The sequence below is a fragment of the Crassostrea angulata genome, chromosome 9 (genome assembly GCF_025612915.1).
Source record: "Crassostrea angulata isolate pt1a10 chromosome 9, ASM2561291v2, whole genome shotgun sequence".
Taxonomy (NCBI): Eukaryota; Metazoa; Mollusca; class Bivalvia; order Ostreida; family Ostreidae; genus Magallana; species Magallana angulata.
In genome coordinates, this window is record NC_069119.1 from 12,212,062 (window position 1) to 12,238,394 (window position 26,333).

General features: G+C 32.2%; 2 protein-coding genes and 1 pseudogene across 5 annotated transcripts in view; 2 read left to right on the forward strand and 1 right to left on the reverse strand.

Annotated features, from left to right (window-relative positions):
* Positions 1-2,649, forward strand: part of LOC128162736 (corticotropin-releasing factor receptor 2-like) — a 35,648-nt gene extending 32,999 nt beyond the window's left edge. For 3 of the 4 annotated variants that reach the window (XM_052826079.1, XM_052826081.1, XM_052826080.1), the window contains one exon: positions 285-1,102. In XM_052826079.1, the coding sequence (XP_052682039.1) occupies positions 285-992 (708 nt within the window). In that variant the 3' untranslated portion in view covers positions 993-1,102. Of the gene's footprint in view, positions 1-284; positions 1,103-2,001 lie in introns of those variants that run through there. The other variant, XM_052826082.1, reaches the window with a different exon arrangement.
* Positions 2,650-5,473: 2,824 nt separating this feature from the next.
* LOC128162734 (uncharacterized) lies at positions 5,474-19,339 on the forward strand. The gene is made up of 14 exons (XM_052826076.1): positions 5,474-5,823; positions 10,747-10,847; positions 11,139-11,284; positions 11,702-11,810; positions 12,833-12,942; positions 13,794-13,912; positions 14,969-15,099; positions 15,310-15,477; positions 15,771-15,898; positions 16,044-16,266; positions 16,447-16,585; positions 17,597-17,878; positions 18,000-18,191; positions 18,363-19,339. Exons 1-14 carry the CDS (start codon positions 5,526-5,528, stop codon positions 18,575-18,577), a joined length of 2,361 nt encoding a protein of 786 aa, XP_052682036.1. The 5' UTR covers positions 5,474-5,525; the 3' UTR covers positions 18,578-19,339.
* A 5,175-nt stretch (positions 19,340-24,514) lies between these two features.
* Positions 24,515-25,704, reverse strand: LOC128162738 (uncharacterized; annotated as a pseudogene).
* Between the last annotated feature and the right edge of the window lie 629 nt (positions 25,705-26,333).

Sequence of the window (26,333 nt, forward strand, 5' to 3'; positions counted from 1 at the left end):
TTACAACGTTTTCTGTGTTGCTTACAACCAAGACAAAGAGTTAGCGCTGATATCTGCCTATAAGTAACAATATTGGGCTTTTGCTTTCACCTTAAATTGATTTCTCATTATTTTCAGTTGTAACGTTTCTAGACAATTTCTGTATAATTTCAGGTTGTTTTTTTTTTAATTTGCTTTCTGTGTTTTTGTAATCTTTATGTTATATTTACTTGTGGCATTCTTTTTTTTTTTGTTTACATTTATTTGTTTATTTCATTTATTTTACTTATTCTTTACTTTTATAGACTAAGGGCGATCACTCGTCTTCATCAGACAGTAACATTTGCATGGAAAATCTAAATAATAATGCTTATCAGAAAGTCACTCTGATTACGGAAGTGCGAGAAAAAACAAGTTCAGACAGTAATCTAGATAATTACCTTCACATTGACGTCAATAACCAAGAAAAACCTAAATCTGACAGCAATTTACACATGAATGGTGACGTCAAAAAGCAAAATAGTTCATCATCTGACCCTTCGCATCTAAGAATTACCCACCATGTTAAATTTAGACTAACGTCAAGTGAAAACGATTTAGAGAAGTGCAAGTATGAGGTTTTAGCGGATGATGAGCTACAACGTTCTTGTGTTGCAAAACAAGAAAGTGTTGTTCAGATTCAAACCATAGAAGACAACTTAACCAATGACAGTGATGAACAAAGTGTGACAAAAAACTCAGGTGTCCAATGCCATTCTGATGATGATGAGTCTAGTCAAAATAATTGTGATGTATTTGAGCCGCATTATATAAAAAATAATGAAAAAAATAAATCGATGTCGCAGCTTAACAAAATTAACAGTGGTTCTAGCTCGTCCAAAAACAATAGATTATCTGTGTTGAGCAGTACAAGTGAATTTAATCTCAATATCGCAAGTGGTTTTGCCGATGAAGTTACAATTGAATTTTTGAATTTGTTGAAAAGAAATGAACCACTGTTGTCATCCCAGTAACATTTGGTTTGCTGATTCTTCTGTGTTTATTTATTTCTCTGTTTCATTTGTTTTTCTTTCATTTTTTTATTCTTTGATTAAGAAATATTCATTAAAAGTGTTTCCTTTCATTGTTATTTTTTTGTGTTACTATATTATTAAACAATTTTGTGAGGTATTACAAAACTACTTCTTCTAATTCCAAAATATTCTTGCCTTATTGGTAATGGATTTTATTGCGTATGAACCAAAAAAAAATGAGGAATAAAATCATTTTCCAGTTTTCCCTACACAATTTTTCATCGTTTTTGGTTTGTTTAATTGGCTATAATAAAAAACCTTCGGACAAATTTTCACGATGATGTTGCATGTATTAATGGGAGCAAAAAGAATACTTGTGGGAACAAAAAAAGGTATTCATTGTCATTGTACCCCTCATTTGTAGTTTATTGTCCACTCTCAAATATCTAGGTCAATGACATACTTTTAGGTGAATAACCTCTAATTGTTTATTGAAAATGGGACATCCCTCTTCAAATATTTCTTTCCTTTACAAAACATTTTACAAACACAAGTATCTAAAATGATACAAAAAACAGAGAAACGTGTTTTGCGATCATATACCTTTAAATACAAAAAATCAAAGCAAAAAAATATGCTGAAAAATAGTTCAAATGCCAGTGTTTCATTATAAATCTTTCTTGGCATTATATATCTTCCTCAAATTAACGGAACATGGATGTCAAAATGTCTCTAATTTTTTAAAGAACTTTTGTTATTTTGTATGTTTTTAACAATGTTTACTTTTTTTTTACTTCATATATTGAGCTGTTATTGTGATTATAAATAGTTACACATGGAGTAAAGGCTGTCCTTAAAACACTTGAGATTTTATATGTACTATTCACAAGCACTAGTATACAATCAACATGGTTTTTTTTTAATCGTTCATCAACAGAAATTCTAAAGATGTTATTAACTGTTATACGGTTTGCTCTAAGTAAGATAAAAGCAATGTTGTCTTTAATAGATGAAGCTGATGTCCTCTGGATATTTCATTGTTGCCAATCCCAACTTAACCGACGGACTTCGGAGGATGTGATGTGGAAATACTTGTACTTGTACAGTAACTGTTTCTCGCTTACCATGTTACTAAATGATTCACAGTAAAATGTTAAGTAAACGTACTCGCAATTGTGAAACTAAAACTTATTCTACTTGTTTTTTTTTTTAAGAAATTCATCAGATAATCATAATGTAAATTGATGATAATAAAAACTGTTTTTAGATAAATGTAGAAACTGAAGGCTGGTCATTTCGTCTTTAATCTATTGTTTCAGTGTACTTACTCAGTATTCTAAATATGTTAAGGGTTTTCTTTATCCATCAGTTTGAACATTTTTATGAGAACTTTTGTGTATAATCTAGGTACATTAACGTAGTAAACTGTTGGAAGTTTTTCGTATTTTATTGCGTCATAAAGGAAGTGAAATTGATACATTGACAGACGACTATGCCTTCATCTTAAAATTTGAAATTTTAGCATTCGTTTAACATGCACAGGTCTTATGTATGCTAGACTATAATATATAACCTCTTATTATATCAAAGTCACACTTTTATGGTTAAAAAATATATCCTTTAATTAACAAATAATTTAGTACAGGTTAAATATGTCTGAATGTATTTGTTTCTTCTAAATAATTTGCAACGAGCAATTCTGTACATGCAATAATAGATTGTTTTAGTTATATTGATAGGACAATTTGAGATTTCTTATTGTTTTGTTAATAAAAATAAAAGTAAAGGTGATGATATGACTTTTAAATTTTATTGCTTCAAAAAGATCAAATTGTGATTATATGTCCATTGTTATATAATACATTGTATCATATGACATTATTAAAAACAGCCTTGAATTAAAATTTCCGCCACCATTGTTATCCAAGACCTGAATCTTAAAATATCTCTATCTTTCTTTCTTTCTCTCTCTCTCTCTCACACACACACAAACACACACAAAAATTTCAAATATAATTAAACATTGTTTCATTAAGAACTATCTGAAAAATCATTAGAATGCAAAAATGCACTCATTTATGACTTAAACCAATATAAGTACATACATATTTTAATCTATAAAGGACTTCAATTATACAGTGTGTAACTATCATTTTCCCAAGTGTTATACTACTGACTACAATACGATTCATTGTATGTCTTCAAGTAGGATTTCCTCTTTGTTTAAGGTCACCTTAACCCACCACTGATGACTAACATTACAGTACAGTAGATTTTCGTGTCAGAGCTGTCATACTTTTCACAAACGTCTTTCTTCTTATATTGTACTTCACTACAATGTAACTAAAATTGGTCAACTTGTGTGAAGAATACTGTAAATGTGGTTATTTACGCGTGGGGGGAATTTAAACTAGGAACCCGGTAAGCTTTAAGTCACGGGAAACCGCGTATTTGTTACACGCGTATTGTTTGACCATAGAAAACGGGTATTTAACCACCAGATTGAGCGTAAAAAGCCATTTTTAACAGTATACGAAGCAACAATTTTAAAAATGATCTATTTATTTTTTCTAGTCTGTACTCGTTCAAACCATAAGTAGCATTTGTTCTGCCTACGTACGTCCAAGCTACATTAAAATAGGGTATTTTTCATATTCATATTAAATATTAAAGTGTTGTTTGTTAATCAAGGTTGCCTAATAAAAGTAAGATCAGTACTTCTTCTTTAAATGCTTGGAAAATGAGGCTCGGTGTCGCAATTTTATAAATAAATACTAATAATATAAGATGATATTTTGCCTCGCATAAAGGTAAATTTCTGTGGTATATTGCGGGTATGAGAAATCAACAAAAATTATCATCGCAAAATATCCATATATAGTTTTTTTTAACTAAATGCAATGCTAACAATATATCTACGGGTTGTATTCCCATGTGTTGTCAGTTTATTACTCATTAGTCTGTTATACAAGTAATTATCCACGAATAACTTGTAATATTATTTCAGTTCAATGCCATTTGGGTGAAATAAATTAAAAAAAAAATATTCACACTTATTATTCTACATGTAGTATATGACTATGCATATTTTTGGAAGATGTAATTAAGAGTTGCAACAGGTTTTGGAACTTAATAAAGTAATAAATGTTAGTAGCAGTAACGTCATTCATCTTTCAGTAACTTATTTTTACATTTTCTTGGCTTCATGCATTATCTGGAAATGTACATGTGATTAAATATTCAAATCCCGGTATTTTTTCGTACGACAGGTTAAACAAATCAATAAATAATTGCAACAATTGCAAGTTGTAAACAATTCCAGATGAACGTGAAATTAGAATTTTTTGCTCATGCACATGCAATGTTTAACGTTCGTGACATACAACTGATCGTAATTCATTGCCAGTTATAATGATTTGAATCCACCACTCCTGTTCCTGTCATTGGTTGCGAATCTCTTAGCCATTTTCACAATTTACAAGAAAAATATAGATGTGGAATGTTATAGACATTGACTACATTGCATAATGAAAGGTGGATATAAGCATGTTCACTCTTTGATTATGTATTAAATCATGATGCATCCATATTTGGCTATATAAGATAAAACTGTACCAATCCTTCCTCTGAGTTTTTCTGTCAATAACAAATCATCTAGAGAGTCGGACTATTACACCTATGCAACTTTTTAGCTAATTTTAAACCTGTGTATCTAAAAATTCAACTGTTTTATTCTCAAGTGAAATTTGACTGGTCGCAATACGTTCTCTTTCTAAGTCATACTATCGAACATACTGTGTAATACATATGCAAACATTTATCAGAACGAGTCTGGAGAAAAATAATTTATCTTAATAAAGAATTGAACATGTGTTACATGAAGCGTATTAAACTGGTGAAATATCCAATCAAGAGATTTTTTTTAATCGAAATACAGCCAACGCGTTCTGGTCACAATCACTTTATTCATTTAGCAGCGAACCGTTTGCAGAGCGTAAAGCATTTTTATGTAAACCATTCCTCACTTTAAAAATCATATATATTCAAGAAAAGATTCGTTACGTTAAAGAAGCGTACCGCAGCGTTAAATAATACTGTTCAGTTAAAAAAAAAATAAAAATCACTCCGTTCAAAACTCTTACAGAGTCAAGCTGATCTGTGCAACTGGCCTAATAGCAAGTTTTAGGATATATGTCAAATGACATTAACAATAGGAAAGTTATGTTTTACAATACATCTGTGTTCACTTGTGGTTTGATTGAATAAAACCGGAACATTTTAAATCTTTGTAAAACAGTTATTATCCTATAAATCATATAATGGCTATTACTATACAAACAACTAAGTTCTTTATGTCGTCAAACGTCAGTCGAAATATACCGCTTTCCGTTTGCACACCATGTAGTTGTATCTTATCTTTTAAATATCACGTAATGTACATTCACTAAATTCAAATTAAATCGTTTTATCGATCAGTTATCTTTGGTGAAGATATCTAACCAGTAAATAGTTTTCTTACTACCATAACGTAAGATGGTTCCTTACAAGTTATCTGTCAATATACGTTTTATAAGATTCGTATTGTTGACATTGGAGATTGTTCACGTACAGTCAGCCTTCAGGCACGACGTAACACCAAGCTGCAAAGCCACTGACGAAGAATGTACGTTTGATTTCCATATAAATTATATCATGAGCATGGTTGCGTATAATCGGACATCGCTTCAAGGTTTTCCCGTGTATTCCAATAACGGAACTCTCTTCAAGAGAACCGCATTGCCAGAAGGAAATTCAAGCCATTGCTGTGGAAATACACCTCTGTCCAAGAAAGGTATGTGATTTGTTATGGTACACCAGTCCAATTCAAGAAAAAAAATCAAGGGTATACTTGTTTGCCTGAGAAAAGCGCCTTTATATATTTGATGCAATTAATTTCTTTAAAGTGGCTGGATGGTTTATTTTGCACAATTGTTTAAGAATTCAAAGTTTTACAAAAAATGTATGACATCACAGAACACTGGATCTACTTTAAGTAATGCATTTTTTCTTTGGCAAACTGAAAGGCACATTGCACGAACAGTTGTTATCAATGTATCACAGTTATAATCTGGCAACTAGTTTAAGTTTAGTTGTCTCTTTGTAATACATTAGTTAAGAATTATAAGTATTACGATTGGAAAAGTAAGATTTGGGAATAAACGTAGCCATGCCTATTTTAGCTACAGGTCTGTAGCTCCCAGTCTGAAGAAAATCGGATGGACGACCTGGGAGGTTAATTGGTCAAAAACTAGCGCATTTTTTGTGCGCCGTAAATTGCAGTTTTTAGCTCACCTGAGCTGAAAGCTCAAGTGAGCTATTCTGATCACATTTCGTCCGTCGTCCGTCTGTTCGTCTGTCCATCCGTCATTGTGTCCGTCTGTCCGTCTGTAAAAATTTTACATTTTGAACTTCTTCTCTAAAACCGCTTATCCAATTTCAACCAAATTTGACACAAAGCATCCTTATTGGAGGACAAATATAAATTGCTGAAATAAAAGTCCGATCGGAATTCAAAGCGGAGAAAACCTTGAAACTGTAGAAAAAGGGGGGGTGCATTTTTAAAAATCTTCTTCTCAAGAACCACTGGTTGAAATTCAACGTAGTTTAGCATAATATTCCTTATGGGAAGGAAAATATAAATTGCAAAAATTAAGGGTTAATTCTGTTTCAAATTTGAGTAATTTACGGAAATGATAATAAGACAGAGAGAATGAGGGTCAATCAGTTGAACTTCGGGTTCGGTATTCGATATCTCAAATCTTCTTTGAAACAACGAAGCGGCCATTTTAAAAGTTTAAGAAATGGTCAATATGACAAAGATGAATTTGGTTGTTAATGAACAGTTTGCGTGCGAAAGGAATATTTGAAACGTGCAAGATACATTAATGCCGATTTTGTGAAGTAAATTGAAATTAAATATTCCAATGCGTTGACATTTTCACCTTTGACGGTTGTTTCAGCTTGTTTTGATTTTCGTTTCGTTTTCATTAATTACGGTTTGTAACTTAGGGGAACTATCGCCTGCATTTTGTAATTTTTACGTACCAATCAAATATAGACATCGGAAAGTAAGTCAACTGACTGTTACTTGCGGAAAATAAGATACATTAACAGGTACGGTACTTTAACAACTAGTTTAACAACTAAAAATTCTAGTAGTAATACGGTATGGTTTTTGCATAATAGGTGATTACTGCAGTGTGTTTTAGGCTAGTTGTAAGTATTTTCTTGTCTATTCAGTCTAAACGGAGATTAATTTTGCTGATGGAAATATTAAGTGCGTGTTCGTTTAGAAGAGACATAAATAATTGTTAGCTCACCTTAGGTGAGAAATACAGAGAAATATCTTTAAAAATATTCTTCTCAAAAATCAATCGGCCACAAAAGCTGTAACTTGTGTGGAAGCATCCTCAAATAGTGTAGATTCAAGCTTGTCCAAACCGTGATCCCCGGGGATCTATACAAATGTATAGAGAAACATCATTAAAATCTTCTTTTCAAAAACAAGTTAGCCAGAAAAGCTGGAACTTTGGAAGCATCTTCAGGTAGTGTAGATTCAATTTTTTTTTTTCAAATCAGGATCCCCGGGGGTAAAGTGGGGCCACAATGGGGGATCGAAATTTTTACAAAGGAATACATAGAGAAAAATCTTAACAAAAACCAGTAGGCCAGAAATGCTGTAACTTGTTTGGAAGCATCCTCAGGTACAAATATATATATATATATATATATATATATATATATATATATATATATATATATATATATATATATATATATGTTGAAAAATGAATTGAGTTTTCTCTTTGTTTAAGTGCAGTTTTCTCTTGTTTTAATTGTTTACAAATTCCTATAATGTTACTAACCTGAGAGTCAAGCTTCGAGTTATAAGCAAGATACAGAGCTTTGCGCACAATGCTACTATATGTTTGTACAAAAAGCTGAGGTCATCCTTTAGTCAGCTATGCTGAAAAGGAAGTTCTAAGTTTAAAATTCTTAAGCTGAATGGAATAAACTCATGTGAACAAAAACATGACTCAAACCAAGCTATGTATCTTGCTTATGATTCAACGATTGACACTGAAATTTGGTTGATCAATAGAAATGTCTTGCTAATACGATGATATGCTGTAATTACTTTCTGTTGCCCCTTCTTCAACGATGAATTGCATAAAAAAATCTACACAAATTTTTGATAGTTTTTCGAACACAAGTAAATGAAAACAATGCCTTTTAAACAGTTTCCGTAGGCCTGACACTTTATTATTATGAGGATAAAAGCATTATCGGTGTTCTTAAAAAATTATTGCAATGGAAAATCATCTTTGTTTGTACACATTTGTTGTTTTTTAATAAAGATGAAAATAATGGATGGGCCTTTGTACAATAGAGCGACATGCCTGCCAATACATTAATTTGAATTATTGCTCTTTAACATGTGTATGTGACAAAATTTTCAATTAAGTTTATTTTCTTCAATCAAATGAGATAATAAAGGTCATACGAAATGAATTCATGCCTGGTAAATGACAATCGTCTAAAATGGAGAAAGCCAACAAACTTTTTCAATGTTTTAAATTTAAGGAATTGAGCGCATTCATTCTGGTGCATTGAGGAACACTTTTCTTCTTTCATATATAGATTTGTAAAATACAATAAGTAGCAAGTAGTGGAGGGAGTAAATGTACCTTTATGCTCTCATGTATTTTAATCGTTTTATAAAGTGATGGGGGGGGGGGGGCTTAAAATAAAGGGAACAGGAAGTTAACCGTGAACACCAACTGAAAATTTAGTTATTTATATTGCATATGATCTTATTTTAGGTAGAAATGGTATTTCATGAAGGTAAATATGTCAAAGATTAAGTATATGCAAAAATAAGTGAAAATTCGGATATTCATTTTTGGTTAATCTACTGAGGGGCCACATGGCGAAATATCCTTTGAACGCCCATATAAAGCCAGTGTTGCTCAGGTGAGCGATGTTTACTATTGGAGGCACTGTAGCACCCAGGTCGTCCATCCGATATTTTTCAGACCGGGAGCTAAAGAACTGCAGCTATGCCTATTTAAGATATAAAATTAGTCAAGTGTCAAAGCTATAACATAGTGAAAATTCTTTGTTGAATAAAGTTTATGGTTTACAGATCTACATCTGATATTTTAAATGTTATATAATTGATGGTTCATTTGTTGATCATCCAGGGTTTTTAAAATTATGATATTTTTGTACATGTGGTTTTCTTTCGCTATAGTTCAATGAGACTAATCCGCTAGCATTGATTACTCAAGCGCCATTTGTAGAGCGATAGCGTTTGGAATCACGGACAAGGACAGACTATCGAAATTAAAGATTGAACCCTTATTGGCGTAGATTAGACTTTATTATTACTTTGTGTTAAAATATTGTTTGGATACACTTTCCCAAAAATATAATAACAACTAAAACAACACAAAATAGATTGAAGAGTTTGATGGCGTTATTGAATCTTTAAACTTTACGCAAGATAATTCATATGGGGTTTCCAGTCTATCGTTCAGAATTCATGTCGGAAAAGCCCGAGATTTCATATAAGAAAAAATGCCCGTTATTCTTCAAATACAGCTAAGAAACTTCTTTCCATGCAAAATTACATATAGTTGATTTTACAATGAATGATAATCAATAAAATCAACTCCCGTCAGTAATCCACTCCTTTGTTTTAGGGTAGTCTTTCTTAATTTTTAATGGTCTTAAATATCTTAGTACCAATTTATAGCTAAACCATAAAATTCACTACGGAAAATTAATACAGGAACCAATTAATGCTTAGTTACTGTAGTTCTTATAATAATGTTTGATCCTGACAAATTTTATTTTTGACTTATCCATTCTATATTCAATTCTCTTAAACAAACTTTTAGCATTAGATTTCCTTTGACTTTTTTTAACATACGTAATGGTATACTAGCTATTATTCAACAACCATGGTTATACAAGGTTGTCCATACACATATAGGAAAAAGCAATGCCATGCATGCCCCTTTTCAGAATAATGTTGTTCAACCAATTGTCTTGGAAATCTTCCACTGCTGATGCTACCATATCTTTTTAATTTTAGACGCAATAATTAATTTTGAAGTGTACCCATTACATTTGGATTGTCTACTATTGCAGATATTTATTGCAATGCTTTATTTTTGGGCAGTTATTAAGTTGTTATCAATTCAAGATAGGATACTATGGTATTCATCATACAAATAGTTTAAGTGAATACTTAACATCTGCTTACTTAAATCATCAGTGACACATATATGATCATGTGCTGCAGATGACATGCCAAGTTTATTCCCTGTAGCAGGAAAATAGAATATAAATTTTACACTTTACAGCTACTGTTTTCCGTGCAAAAAAGCTGATAATCAATGCATGTTAGTCTAAAGCTTGATTTACTAGCATGCGACATATTTAAAAAAAAAACCTTTTGGTTATTCCATTCTTATTTCATCTTCCTCGTAAGAAGAGTTCAATCAAACAGTGTTTGACTATTTTATTTTACCACGACAGAATAATACACACATTTTGAACAAAATGATGTTTCAAACGGATGTCAGAAAAGTTGTGACGATGCAGCGGTCCACCTTAAAAGGAACATCTCACATTTTTAATCACTATATTATATAGTTATATGCAGTTCAAGAGAGATAAATCATTTACAACGTTTGTTTTATTTAAGAAATAGAGGAGGTATTAACGATAGACGGGAACTATAAGTTTATGTACGCCATAAACAACCAATTTCCTGGACCAACGATCGTCGTGTACGAAAACCAAAAGGTCAACAGGTTTTTTTTTTATTAAAATATCTTATAAACCATTTGAATTTGTATTATTAACGCTTGATACTAGCAATTACGTTCTTTCTTTCTTTTGTTATGATACTTTTTAACTAAATTTATCACATGAACTTGCATAATGGACGATTTTTCTCTTATCGAAATTCAAATAGGGTGTGAAAACAATTACAATTTATGGCGTAATAAACTAGCATATTATTTTCTAATTAAAATGGTTATATTTATAAGGTTTGCATATTGATATATTTTATATCTTTTTTGTATTATTTAGGTCAAAATCCGTGTGTACAATGACATGGCAAATGAAGCGGTCACGCTTCACTGGCATGGGATGTTCCAGTCCAAAACTCCGTGGATGGATGGTGCCTCTATGATATCCCAGTGTCCTATACTTCCTGGACAAATGTTTACCTACAAGTATAATCATTAAAATGATACTTGTTTTGCTAAAAAATTGACAGAGAATTGAAATATAAGTATAAATGCTTACATATGTCATCTATCCGATTTTTTGTGAAATAGATTTCGTTTATAAGATTAATATCATTTATCAAGAGTATTGAATCCCAAAAGAAAAAGATAACACTCAAAAATGTGAACTTAAGTTTTAAAAAGTATATATATGAATTCTACAACCTGAAATCTTTGATCAACGAAAAAATACCCACATAATTGTAGGCTCTAAGCCAAGATGAATTAATGTAAATGTGCACTTATTATATCAATACACCTTAAACGAGGTTTATAGTTTATTGACATGGATGTATCATCATTAGATTTAATGAAATGTATTGCCTTGTTTACAACATTAATACTTTCTTTATTGAATAACAGATTCACTGCAAGTCCGACTGGAACCCATTGGTACCACTCGCATCACGGGGCAATGCGAAGAGAGGGTCTAAATGGTGCATTCATTGTTCTTCCACAGATAGGAAAAGAAGTAAGTGAAGGAAGATTACAGTATTGGAATATTATGCAATAACTGATTAGCATGTTTGCACCCAGAGTTTAACGCAGTTTTTAAACAGTCAAATTAATAAGGCACTCATAGATCAATAGACAATGGCGTAAAGAGTCCATATGTTTCTACTGATGTTTCTTATTTTACTAGTCTATAAACAAAATATTAATTAAAAAGTTTGTAAAAGTGGCTGAATGTTGATGCTACGGTGCACTTTAGTAAGTTAAGAAAACATGTCATCTAACTGATTACTTGATAACATAGTTTCATCCTGTGTTTAAAGAGAAATTAATTGTTATACCAAAAAACGAATACCTTTCCAACCTGAGAATTTGTATTCCCTATAAGATCTTAGTCTCCCACGGGATTGAACTGTTGACAGGAAAACTTACATGAAGTAGGATAGAAAATATACTGTTAATTTATTTCTGGTAGGAAATTAGTTTATGCTGGGGGGATATCATAAATCTTTTAGGGAATCTTAGGAACTTCTTCAGAATTCTATTCATCTAGACATGTATATTTTAAAGACAATAATTAACCATTATTATTTCTTTATCATAAGGTATTACTTGTTTGGTGACTAATGGAGCAAAAGAATATATTTTGCTTATTTTTGCGTTTTATTCTTTATTCATTGATTCTGTATTTTTTCTAATGCTATCAATTTGCATTGTATGTGACATGAAATCTCTGCGAGATTGAGTAATGGATTTTAAAACTGGGATACAAACCCATTTTTGCTAAGTTGATAATCAAGCAATTTATCTTTACATCCTCGAGTTACGTTCCTTTGATCATGCTTGTTTACTCCCGTAGACATTAAAGAGAATAATTCCGGAAGCGAGTGACGATGACATATTTCACATTTCATTTTAACAACACGAATGATAACAATCAAAACATAAAGCAAATGGCGCTGTATTTAATCAAAACGTTTCGAAATCAATATCATCATAGAGGAACAAGCTACTAAATATGTTTTAATAATATTTGCCTAGAGAACAGATATTCCAAAAGTCGACAATGATGTCCTTTTTATGACACAAGACTGGGTCTACAAGAAAAGTGATGCACAAGCGGTCGCAGAACAAAACTGGTATATGTTACAGTAAGTATGTTAAAGCTGCTTGGTCCGATTTTATATCAAATTTTATGCACGCTTTTAAACGATGGCTATGCTTAGTATATGTATAATAATAGACATTGCAGTAGTTTTACCCATCAATTATGCCAAATTTCAATTAAAAAAAATACGTACAAAATTTGATAACAAAACAAACGACATTAAAAGGTACCGCGTTATTTCGCCACATGTTAAATTTCACCCCTGACGACGGGACGGGTATGGTTGTATTACGACTTTGACATCGCTTTAAATAAAGGTCGAAATGATCAGACAAATTACAAATAAACATGTGTACGTTTTGTTCGCTAATATTTCATAAGTCTGCTTTCTTTAAAATCTATGCATAGCATATGCGGGTTGAATAACCCCAATCATTCGGGGGACGAAACCAAGCGGTTTCCTTTTCTAAACATTCCCGTGATGCATTTTGGTTTGTTTTTTCGTTTGCCCAAAGAGGAATTATTTTTATTTACTTTGAATATTTCTAACTTTGAAAGAAGACTGATTCTGAGGGTGTAAATAGGAGAAAGTCCAAGATAAATGCTTTGTAGGAAAAACAAATTGATACTGTAATTACAAAATAATCGGACCAAGCAGCTTTAAATATATTACCGTAAGGCAGGTTGGGTTTTATTTGATTGAGATTTAATTTCCTACCTTTGTCTATTTGATGCAATAAACCAATTCTCGATACGTGTAACAAACAAAACTTTAGTAACTAATGCTTAAGTAAACATTCAAAGAAAAACTGTTAAAAAAAACTTAAGTGAAAGAATCCCCATTGGGCATTAAATATATTTTTAACAATTATGTTTAATGAAAATTTTTCATAGGTTTTCAAATAATTTGAATACGGCTGACTGCTTGACGTCAAAGTTTACATATGATTGTTCTCTCTCGACACTCGCCAGGCCTTACACGAACGCTCTTATTAATGGCAAATCAAAGTCATGTAAGTACATCAATAAAAGTCTTAAAAACAACATTTTAACTAGCGCTGGCATAATAGCATTGAGGAGATGTGCCGTAAAGAGCAACTGATCAATTTTTCTGGTGTAAAATTAGTAGATTTGGATTATGCTACTGCTGTTTAGTCGTTTAATGTAATTGTAAACATACATGTATGAATATTGAAAAAATTGTGTCACAGCATAATTTGCCATATTTCCATACGTCTTTGCCCAACATTTTTTCAGTTTCAGAAATTGAATATGACTCAACTAATTGTTGAATTCCTTGAAAAAAGGAATAGTGTCCATGTACAATCCAGGCCTCGTCTTTTAAAATTTAACCAAGCATCAAATAAAATATAGAAATTTTTTTTGGTGTGTTCATGATTTTTGTGATATTCTGTATTATCAAAAGTGTAATAAACAGAATACACAGACTTGAAACATTAAGGTAATTACAAAAAACAAATAGTTACGTTATTTTGGTTTTCGTTTCGGGGGAAAAAGATGAATTTATTTCAGAAAAAAGTTAACATGCCATACCAAGTATCTTTACCGTTTTAAGAATAAGTCACGTAAATAATCATTTGTTTTATGTTTAACTTTAACATTTTTTTTTCTTGGTTATGCAAAATCACTCTGGAATTTATACTCTAATCTGATTGGCTACATAATACAGGATAGGATATGATAGGATATAATTTGATCTTAGTATTCTATCATGTATTGTGCATTCTGTAGCATACATGTATCCTATCCTATCCTTGTCAACTCTCTTGATGATAGGAATATTAACGTAATTACTTAAAACTAAGTAATATCCTCAAAGTTTGATAAATTCACTGTCATTTTTAATCAATTAATTCGGGACAACAATTTAACGTCTTAAAGAACACGATTTTAAAGTTTTATCCTTTATGACATCGAATGACACAATATTTACGAAAGCCAAATGTTGAAAAAAAACAAAACAAACTTCAATCGCAAAGCACATGGAAATGAAAAAAAACTGGTTTTTTTTTTTATATCTACGGTTATCACGTAAACGTCATTTTCAGTTTCAAATAGCAGCACTGAGAACCAGAAAACTGTTCCTCTGGAAATGTTTACCGTAAAAACAAACAGTAGCAACCGGTTTCGGATCATTAACACCGGCATAACGGGAGAATACAAAATCTCTTTTGATGAGGTATGAACAGATGATGTTTAGTGAACATGTAAAAAAAAAGTTGATTCGATCTTCATAAAGTAGGTAAAGATAATATGAATTAAAGAAATACTCAGTACTGATCCAGTTATACATGTAATGTACTCAGAATTTCAAAAAAAGGTCAATTCTACTGATCTGCTTGACAAGCGAAAACGTAAACTCTATACACGGCATAGTATATATTTCCAGCATAGAATGCTGCTTATTGCTACGGATGGCTTTGATATATCTCCCGTTTGGATCGACTATCTTTTCATTAACCCCGGTGAAACATATGATGTCATTGTAATCGCTAACAACACCCCTGGGAATTTCTGGATCCGTGTAGAGTCCGACGAAGTCCTGGATGCCCAGAAGGCAATTTATACCATCATTTTGAATAATTTCACATTCAGCAAATCATAAAAAAATTCTTGATTAATTGTAATTATTTTCATAAATACAAGATGAAGCTCTTCCTTTCAGTCAACTGAAAGATGACTGAATGGCAACTCTTTATCCTATAAAACAAAGTTATATGAAACTTACATTTTAACAAACTGAAAATAACACAAACATATCTAATAAGCAAATCATCAACTTTCAAATTACCTTTTTATAACACCCTCTATTTAAGATTAAATATGAAGAGTGGTTTTTTTTTTATACAGAATCGTATTAAGCCAAATGCGAGTTTTGCGCAGCTCCATTATCAGGAGGCCAAAAGTGATTTTCCAGAATCTAAGAACAGAGAATGCAGTAGCTCAGATCCTTGTGTTATGGCCAATTGTCATTGGGGGTAAGTAAAAAATTGTCTTTTTATATCTGTCAAATATAAGATTATCAACAGTTATCTCTGGAGGAAACATCATTATTTGATTGAAAATTCCATAACAATGTCAACTATCAACAGGTTTGAAATCCTTTTATGATTTTATTATTAGTTCCAAAACGATGTCAAAATGGAATCCACATGCACAGTGTCTGTCGGTAGCAGATCTAGAGGCGCCTTCACATACAAATGCTGAATCACCTAAAGCCTTCCAAGAATCAGCGAACGAATTCCAGGAATTCTTTTTAAATTTTCACTTTAGCGGTAGCGATCAGAGACTAGAACGTGCATCGGTGAATACCATTCATTTCAAAAATCCTCCTGAAGCTTTACAGGTAGAAATGAGTGTTCATCATTTATAATGACAAGGATTCATTCATCTTTAATTTTCAATATATTCTTTTTTTTCAATTGGCTGTTTATATTTTTGATATTCTGTTAAACACATTAGATTTAAAAACTGCATATCCTTTTTTTTGGTCCGAATGGTTGCATTTTTTGATGATTTTTTATAGGTTAACCCTGAAACAGTCGATGACCAGAATGTTGTCTGCAACAATACCAACATGGATCAATGTGGAGAATACTGTCAGTGCACTCACGTGATTAAGGTGGCAACTAAGAAGGTCACACATATTGTCCTTTTGGCTGATGGTAAAACATTTAAGATTCTGCAAACCTCACCCTCAAAGTTTTTTTTTAACATCAAATTGTTTTTTGCCTCCAATTTTTATAAATGAAATAAAATGAATTAATCTAATGATTGCATCCATGTATTCTTCAAAGTAATTGCAAATTTGCCCAAGATGAATATAATGAGGTCAAATTAAAAAAAAATGTTGTACCTGTGCATCGGCGGCTTCAACCCCTTTACCTATATTTAGAAGATATCCATGAAACCCTAAGCCAAATATTTGATTGAATAACTGATCATAATATTGACACTAGAAAACTAATTCAATTTGTGTATATAAAAAAAAAAGATTTATGGTACGAAAAAAGGAATAAGTTTGAGTTGTCGAACATGGCATAGGATCTTTGATCATTAATCATATATATTTGCTCTTGGTTTAATCGAATTCTAAATCAAAAGGTATAATGTTATCAAAATATTACGAAAAGTGGTTATTTACCGATAATAAAACAAATAGCAAATTGGATAAATTCAAATTTCGATACATACATGGACTTACAATTTGATTATGCAGTTCACTCCCTTTTTACACATAATATAATTTTAAAATCTAACAAAACTCTATTAGAAAGCCAGCATATGTTAATAAAGATTTTGTAGTAAGAAAACTTAACTTCCCTTACAATATATGCCCTAAAACGTGTTCCTTAATACACATCAGTACGTATAAAAAGCATTGTGTGCCTTTTCTGTATTTGTTGGGAAATACACACTTCAACGCTAAATAATATATCCCTAAGATGTAACGAAAAAGTTTTAAAATTGGTTTAATTTTCATACTTTTAGTTATTTTTCATGTTCTCTTGTGTAATCTAATGAAATGTGTTTTAATTCTCTGTAATATCAATATAATTATCATTTATTATTGTTGTATTTTGTCTTTTCTGTCTCTGATATTGAAGATTAGGACAAGTTTTAAAAGTGGATTTAAAATAATACCGTATTTTTATTAATTTTTTTTTGTAAAACAGACGGTCTTACGAAAGGGACTTCGCATCCGGTTCATCTCCATGGTAACCGTTTTTATGTCCTGAAATACAGTACTGGTGAAATTAACGAAACCACAGGATTTACAGAAGGTCAAAACCCAGACATCCAGTACTCCTCTGACTATAGGTCCGCACAATGGCGTAATTCTAGTTGGAAATATGGAAACGTCCCTGGTATCAATATTGAGAATCCGCCCCAGAAGGACACTGTCATGGTCCCTTATAAAGGATATGTTGTTATACGACTTTTAGCAGACAGCCCAGGTTAATAAATTATTTAGTTATCAACTTATTTACAGATCAAGTGTACAACAGAGTACAAAACAATTTACCTTCACATTCTATGTTTTCATCGTTTAAATTCTTCTGTGTCATCACTTTGCAGGATTCTGGCTGATGCATTGTCATCTTGAGACTCACATGGAAATCGGTATGGCAGTTGTTTTACAAGTGGGAGAGATCTCCGAACAGCCACAAATTCCCAAAGACTTTCCCAAATGCTCAAACTTCAAAGGAACAAAATCTCCAGATAAATCATCACCTGCGCAAAAATATCAGAACTTTGTTCAATTGTCAAGTTAGTATATATGTTTGAATATACGAAAGTAAAAGACTTCTTCAAATACAAGAATGAATTTTAAAAAAAAAACCACTTTAAATGCCTTAAACTATTAAACTTGTTTAAAAACTCTGAAAATATGGAAATGCTATTTTACACAGATTTAAGGTTTATACTCTTTTGCTTCAGATGTTAAGGCAACCACACAGGTATCAAAGGCTGGGGGATCTGACTCGTATGAAATGTCGCCGTCATCTTACGTCACAACGATTGTCTTTTTAGTGGCATTTTTCTGTGGAATTGCTGTATTATCCTCAATTTTAGTATTTAAGCAGTATGTTAGGCGCAGAGGGTACCGAAAAATTGACAGAAAAGATAAAGTTTTATTTGGTAACAAACATTAGTAATTATTTAAAGTGTGTGATATTTTAGATACGTATGTGAACTTGAAAGCAGTGTTATACATTTATGATAAGCTGAATATACATATACTTGAACAATCAAGTTTCCTACAAAGTGAATCAATATTCCATGAAAGTGTATATGTGTTTTCACACTTTTTTGCTATTTCTATGACTACTTACTAAGGTCAAAGTGTGTTTATTTCTTTTTTTTATTCTTTTAATTTGTTTTCTTGTTGTTTTTTTTTCTTTACTAAAACTTTGTATGACATACTGCAAAAATAAAACTTGAATTGTTGTTTTAGGTATTTCACTACACATTTTAAATAGTTTTCAAATCAGCAGAAAATTACTTACTTATGAAAAATAATGTGATAGTCAAATAGGCAATAAGAAATTTTAGATTTTAAAAAATGTAATTTCCGAATCATGTATGTAGTAGAAAGAGTCCCTTCAAGATTCGAACTCGGGATCTGAGGTTTGCAAGCCCGATATTTTAGTTACTTAGCTATGATGCTATTCAACGTAACCAATCAATAAAAACAATTGAACAACATATTTGACTCGTTATCTTGTAAAGTTGTGTCTTTAAACGTTTTAGTCTTGATGTACTGAGCTACCTTACACATGAACATTTTCTTTTTCTCTTATAATCCACCAAAACTGTCCTACTGTATGAGTGTGAATTTATTATGTTTATATGTAATCATAATTGTTAGTCATGCCCTAGGAGGCCATAATTGGGAAATACATTTTATTCTTATATCTTGTCGTCTCTTCCTTATTTCTTTTTCCTTGTCCAAATTTGAGAGAGAGTCAAACAAACGATGCTAAATGCACATGCTTGTCTACAGACTTTTGTACTGTTGAAATGATTTTCGAGGTTTTCAAGATGAACTTTTGCAATTTTTGTAGTTACACGTCGCAAATATAAAATAAACTTCATCCTGTATTGTTTTCGAAGAGATATTTTATATAAAATTGCAAAAGAAATCGATAAAGGTAATTTAATATATTCCTGCTTATTTTGTGACATGCAAATAAACACATATACGATATATTTTTGGAAATGAATTAGCGGTTTTGCAGTTCAAAAAAATTGAAAAGAATATGGCAGAAATTTTATAAAAAATGGTACAACCCACAAGAGGTTTCGGTTCCATGATATGAGCATTTGAAGAGGTTATATGATTCTTTGTAATTTATAAGTACTTCAAAAATATCCTTTTTTGTTTCTTGTAAAAAAAATACAATTCTAACCTGTTAACTATGTAGAAATATAGTACTACATGTATAAGCATTCATGCTTATTAAGTTCTGTTTGGTTGTTTGTTACATGTGCATATATTGAGGAGGGTATGAAACAGCCAAAGACTATATCTTATCACAAATGCTTAGTAATAAATCATAAACAAGACTAACATTATACAGAAAGGAACAACAAAATTAAACCGGATATTTCGGACACTGTCTGATCCTTGAAAGGTATCCTTTCATGCAGCATTAAGGTTGGGTCTCCTAGTAACCTTCTTCCTTCTTTATCGCCTTTGAGTCAGTGAAGGACATCATGACGTTTCCGTTTGTGCACCGTATTGTTAATTGATTGAGATGACAAATAGAATGCAGCCAATTTTTTTTTTCATTCTCTATCATTTCTGACTGGTTTGTTTGAAATAAATGGACTTTTTAAGATTTAATTATATTTCTTAAATAACATTTCTCTTGAATATCATATGATGTTTGATCATTTGCGCATCACAAAGTTTTATTAAGAATGCCCTTGCTAACCTTTTTGACATTACAAGTTAAGCAGCTTGAACGTACGATGTGACAGCAAGCTGCAAAGCGAGTAATGAGAAATGTTCATTTAATTTCTATGTTAATCATCTAATGAGCATGGTAGTGTACAACTGGACATCAAATCAAGGATTCCCGTTTACTTTAAAAATGGGACTGTATAAAATCACAGAGGCACATTTTGGAAATCAAAGACATTCATTTGAAGAAACACCTCTGTCCGAGAAAAGTGTTTCGAGTTTTTACCGAGTGTACATTTAGTGTACAATTAAAACTTCAGTTAAAAAAACCACAAATCTGATTTAAGGTTAATGTTAGGCATGAAAGTGATAATTAACGGCAATATTATTACTTACTAGGTTTGTTACTGACTGTTTACAGAAAGAAGATGGGGAAATAAGACGGGGCAACTGCCAATTTGGTTTAGTCTTAAAATACAATATCAAATTTAGGTTTTTTTCAATTAAATATATTTGATATGTTATAATACAGGTTTACAAAAGGGTAATTTATAACTATGTTCAGTTTCAAATATTAAAAGAAAAACGATAAGAAAAAATATATATCCTAAAGTTTTGGTGGTATCGAACCCACAACCTAAAAACCCAAGTTCTATAAAGTTACCTAATGTCTGTTGCTCTAACCACTGAGCCATTTCATTCACAACGATGTGAATTGTTTAAATGCTACAGCTGTATATGAGACGTTGGCCACGAATTTACGGACTTGTATTATTTTTCAAAATCTTACAATTGTTGGGCTACAAAATGAGATTTTTGAAGTGTAGTGGGCCATCTCCCCACATTTTTGTTAATTAAAATCGGTTTAAATTCAATTAAACTGCATTAAGTATATGACAAAAATATGGAGCTCAGACCCACTCTATTGAAGAAAAGGCATTTAAGTTATAATCAAAGTACTGAAAGTACTGAAAGACGGTGGCGTGAAAAGTTGGGTTGGTTTATCAAGATGCTACTGTTGTCTGATTTCTTTAGGTATGGTAAAACAACAAAATGAAATGAAGAGGCAAATGTTTATTGAACACATAGCTAGGTTTGATAAAAGAGGAAGAACGTTTAAGTAACAATACAGAATCTTGTATATTTGAGAGTATATCAGTTTGGAAAATAGAGATAAACAAAATAATGGAAGTTTATGTATTATGAGATATATATAAAGAATAGTTAACAATATAATGATTTACACAAAGGTTTTTTATTTTGGTTATGTTATTAGAGTGGATTGGGAGAATTAGTTTTTCTAAGATGAACTGAATGTCAACTGGTATATTGACAATGGCAATGAAAATTTGGCACAAATTATTTGGCAGTATGTTCTTTTCATATTAAGAACATGTACACATTTCAAAGAAAGAAATGGATGAATTGTAAAATGGCATGCAGAGATTATAGTCTGTAGCGTATTTCGTGATCAAGTTGCAATACATTTCACTTTCAGCAAGATAATTATTGCTTAGATTTTGTGCTGTGTATGTAAACTATAACTAAACTACTAGAATATGCATCAAGTAAGGGTAGTATCAGAAACAAAACAAGAGGCCCATGGGCCACATCGCTCACCTGAGGAACAATAGGTATGATAAAGTCAGCTTAATGGAGTCATAATACAAACAATCCGGACAATGTACAATAATACATGTAGATCCTGTATAAATAAAATCCATTTTTCCCCCTTGGAACTCGGATAGCCCTGATTGCTGCCAATATTTACAAGAGCAGACTTTAATCACCGCTCCTGCACATATATAGGGACTCAACATTACACAGGCAGGGATGACCGCACACCTACGCAACTCAACAGGTACCAACGTTTACGCCAACAGCTCAACTTAACGCAAGCAGGGAGTGCCGCACACTTGCGCTAGAAAGGCCTGAACACCAGCAGGGATGACCATACATTAGTGCTCCGCCGCAACCACCACTAATACAAGCAGGTATGACTGCACACTTGTATTAATGCGATACAGGGCAGGAATGACCGCACACTTTGTATCGAAGGTTAGAAAACACGTAGATTAGATAGAGCAGGGATGTTCACACACTCAATTTATCCATACCTGTTCAAGTTTAATCCCAAACAGTCGCTCATCATAATGCAATAGACACTGTCCCTATATATGTGCCAGCCTAAAATAATTCATAGTATCTAAAAATTGGAAATCAAAAATAAACAAACTTATCTGGCCTAACCCAAAACTTCTTATGCAGAACAACTTATATACACTGAATATTTATTATTGTATAAAAATAATCATCACAATAATTGGTTAACAGTGGATGCATTAATTAAAATAATCAAGAATCAATAAATCAAGGGCAATAACTCAATACAGTAATACAAAAAGATTCTATTGAAAAAATAGCTGCCTGCTTCAATTTTATAGTCATATCACATGTTGAGTATTGCAGTTCTCAAAAAGATCCTTTACAATTGTTTATATATGGGATATTTAACTACATCAAACTCTAAACCTTCTTGTGAGGCTGATGACTTGTCCTGGAGCCAAAGTTTTAACAATTATAAAGAATCATCTTGCTGATTAGATTCTGAGAAGAAGATTTTTAAAGATTTACTTTATATATTCCTATGTAAAACTTTAACACCCCCCCCCCCCTGTGGCCTCACCCTACCCCCAGGGATCATGATTTTCACAACTTTGAATCTACACTACCTGAGGATACTTCCACACAAGTTTCAGCTTTCCTGGCTGATTAGTTTCTGAGAAGAAGATTTTTAAAGATTTACTCTATATATTTCTATGTAAAACTTCGACCCCCCATTGTGGCCCCAACCTACCCCGGGGGTCATGAATTTCACAACTTTGAATCTACACTACCTGAGGATGCTTCCACACAAGTTTCAGCTTTCCTGGCTGTTTAGTTTCTGAGAAGAAGATTTTTAAAGATTTACTCTATATATTCCTATGTAAAACTTTGACCCCCCATTGTGGCCCTACCTTACACCTGGGGGTCATGAATTTCACAACTTTGAATCTACACTACCTGAGGATGCTTCCACACAAGTTTCAGCTTTCCTGGCTGATTAGTTTCTGAGAAGAAGATTTTTAAAGATTTACTCTATATATTCCTATGTAAAATTTCGACCCCCCATTGTGGCCCCACCCTACCCCGGGGGTCATGAATTTCACAACTTTGAATCTACACTACCTGAGGATGCTTCCACACAAGTTTCAGCTTTCCTGGCTGTTTAGTTTCTGAGAAGAAGATTTTTAAAGATTTACTCTATATATTCCTATGTAAAACTTCGACCCCCCATTGTGGCCCCACCTTACACCCGGGGGTCATGAATTTCACAACTTTGAATCTACACTATCTGAGGATGCTTCCACACAAGTTTCAGCTTTCCTTGCTGTTTAGTTTCTGAGAAGAAGATTTTTAAAGATTTACTCAATATATTCCTATGTAAAACTTCAACCCCCCATTGTGGCCCCACCCTACCCCCGGGGGTCATGAATTTCACAACTTTGAATCTACACTACCTGATGATGCTTCCACACAAGTTTCAGCTTTCCTGGCTTTCTAGTTCTTGAGAAGAAGATTTTTGTAAATTTCTTGAAATTTTTCATTAATTTCTAATTATCTCCCCTTGAAAACGGGTGTGGCCCTTAATTTTCACAACTTTGAATCCTCTTTGCCTAAGGATGATTTGTGCCAAGTTTGGTTGAAATTGGCCAAGTAGTTCTTGAGAAGAAGTAGAAATCAATCTGTATATCCCAAATGAAGATTGGATGAAAGGGTCATATGGTTTTTTGAAACAAAAACAATAAAAGTAGACTAACTATCAAAGTTAACAAAATTAATTAACTTGTATAACCACTGTGTGCATGCAAAGTTAGAAAAGCATGTACCGGTATTTCTGTAAACAGTTGCTGGTTGCATTGCTCATTAAATATTTACAACCAGAAATTAAACTAGATCTATATACAGTTATGGTGTTCCAGAAAAGGTAAAAATAAGGTAAGTGAAATATTACAAATTTAATAAGCCTGTTTGCAAATGTCAATTTGAAGAGATGTCATGATAGCTAATCAATAATCATACTGACTTTTTTTTATAGTAATTTAACAGTTCTTACAAAAAGTATTAATTTTGATAGGTTCAAATGTAGGAATGTTGGCAAGTGTTTATAACAATTCAAAGGAAATGACTGTTGTGCCGTTGATGACAAGCTTCACAGGGAAGAGAAGTTTGTCAACAATCATATTTTCTAGCTGTTGTAAGTTGAATGTTCCGGCTTCTTCCACATATCTTTGAACTTGGGCACGAACCATGTCCAGATCCACAATAAAGTCTTTATATATGTCATCTTCCTTGACACACATTTCACAGTGGGTGTCCGTCATTGACAGAGCTTCGACATTTCCAGTTACAACCATATCTTTACGTTGTACAGCCTGAAACAATGAAGTATTCATTCGTTATTATACATAATATGCATAGCTGATATTTTTTGGCATGATTAAAGTACATTATTTTTTTTCCAATCTTGTGTAAATTTACAATAAACTAGTACTATGCTTGGATTTTGAATACATGTAAATGCAGTTGAATGTATCAAGCTATTGTTACCTTAATGGTGGTGTTTCTTGTGGAGTTAAGACTCTTCTTTCTGAGCCATTCAGATACAAGACAATGAGTAACTTCAATGTATTGCCCTATCTTCAAGTCTTGTTCACTCAGCTCTCTCCAAAGAGTTAGTTCCATTGTCTGTCCATTCTCTTCTAAGGTCAATGCTCTAATCTTAGTGTCCTTCTGGGCAACTTTCACTGTTTTGATTGCTTCATCCTGCAAAGAAAATCAATTGAAAAGTAAACTATAGGGGTATAATTCAATACAAGTACAATTGTTTTTAATTTCATTTGATTATGAATTATAATTTTAGATGATTTTTAACTTTAATATCAAGTTGAGTTACGTACACGAATAATTTGCCCTTGAACAGTCAGGATTTCTCTAACAGGCGATGACATTGCATCCTTCAAGGTTTTTGTAGGTGATGGTGGCATGATTATGGTAACTGCTTTTTCCTTTAAAGATTCTGGCACTTGTATACAGCTGGTCCTGCCATAATTTTTGATTGTTTGGACAGTACAAGTCAACTTCCTTACACAATGAAATTTCTTATTTGTAGGGTCCGTCCGTCTTTGATAGTTGGCATTTTTGCTTCATCACTAAGAGTGACAAGCATGGCCTCAGTTCCATCAGCAACACTAATGTTCAAAATAGAACCCTTTTCTCCATTTGCATTGGTAAAGGTGGCCAGGTTTGATGGCTGTTGCTTTAACCAAAGCATTGGGATATGGAAGGGAATCTCCTGACTTCATTTTTTGCAACTCTGCCAAAGTTTTGTGCAGCATCTGAAATACAGAAATAAATTAAGAGTCTTGAAGAATGTCTATAGATACTTAATATAATGGTCTTGTATGATGGTAATAGATTTAAAATGTTGAGTATTTTAATATTGCAGACAATTGATTATTATTGTTTTATATTTTGAACTCATTATGCATATTTGTAAGAGGTGAGATTGTTTTAATTATTATGTGTTTTTTTAGCTGAAATGCAGTAACGCGTAATATAATAAGTTTTTAAAATGGCAAATACACAACAATGGGTTTATGGTCTGAATAATATGATTCCAGAGTAGCACATGAAATTTCAGCAGAACTATTTAAGTTGGTATATACATGATCTAAACAACTTCTATAGTCAGTTGTAGAACTATGCATTATTTGTCTGATATTCAAATGTTTCAAATTTGAAGAGAGATCTCTTTGGGTAAAATAATCTATGTTTGTATCACCCATAATAAGAAAAGGTTGACTAGTATCTAATAAGTTCAAGACTGAAACCAGAAAACAACAAATATTGGTGATGGTGGCAAACTTTGGGGGACAATATATGAAAATAATTTGAACAAG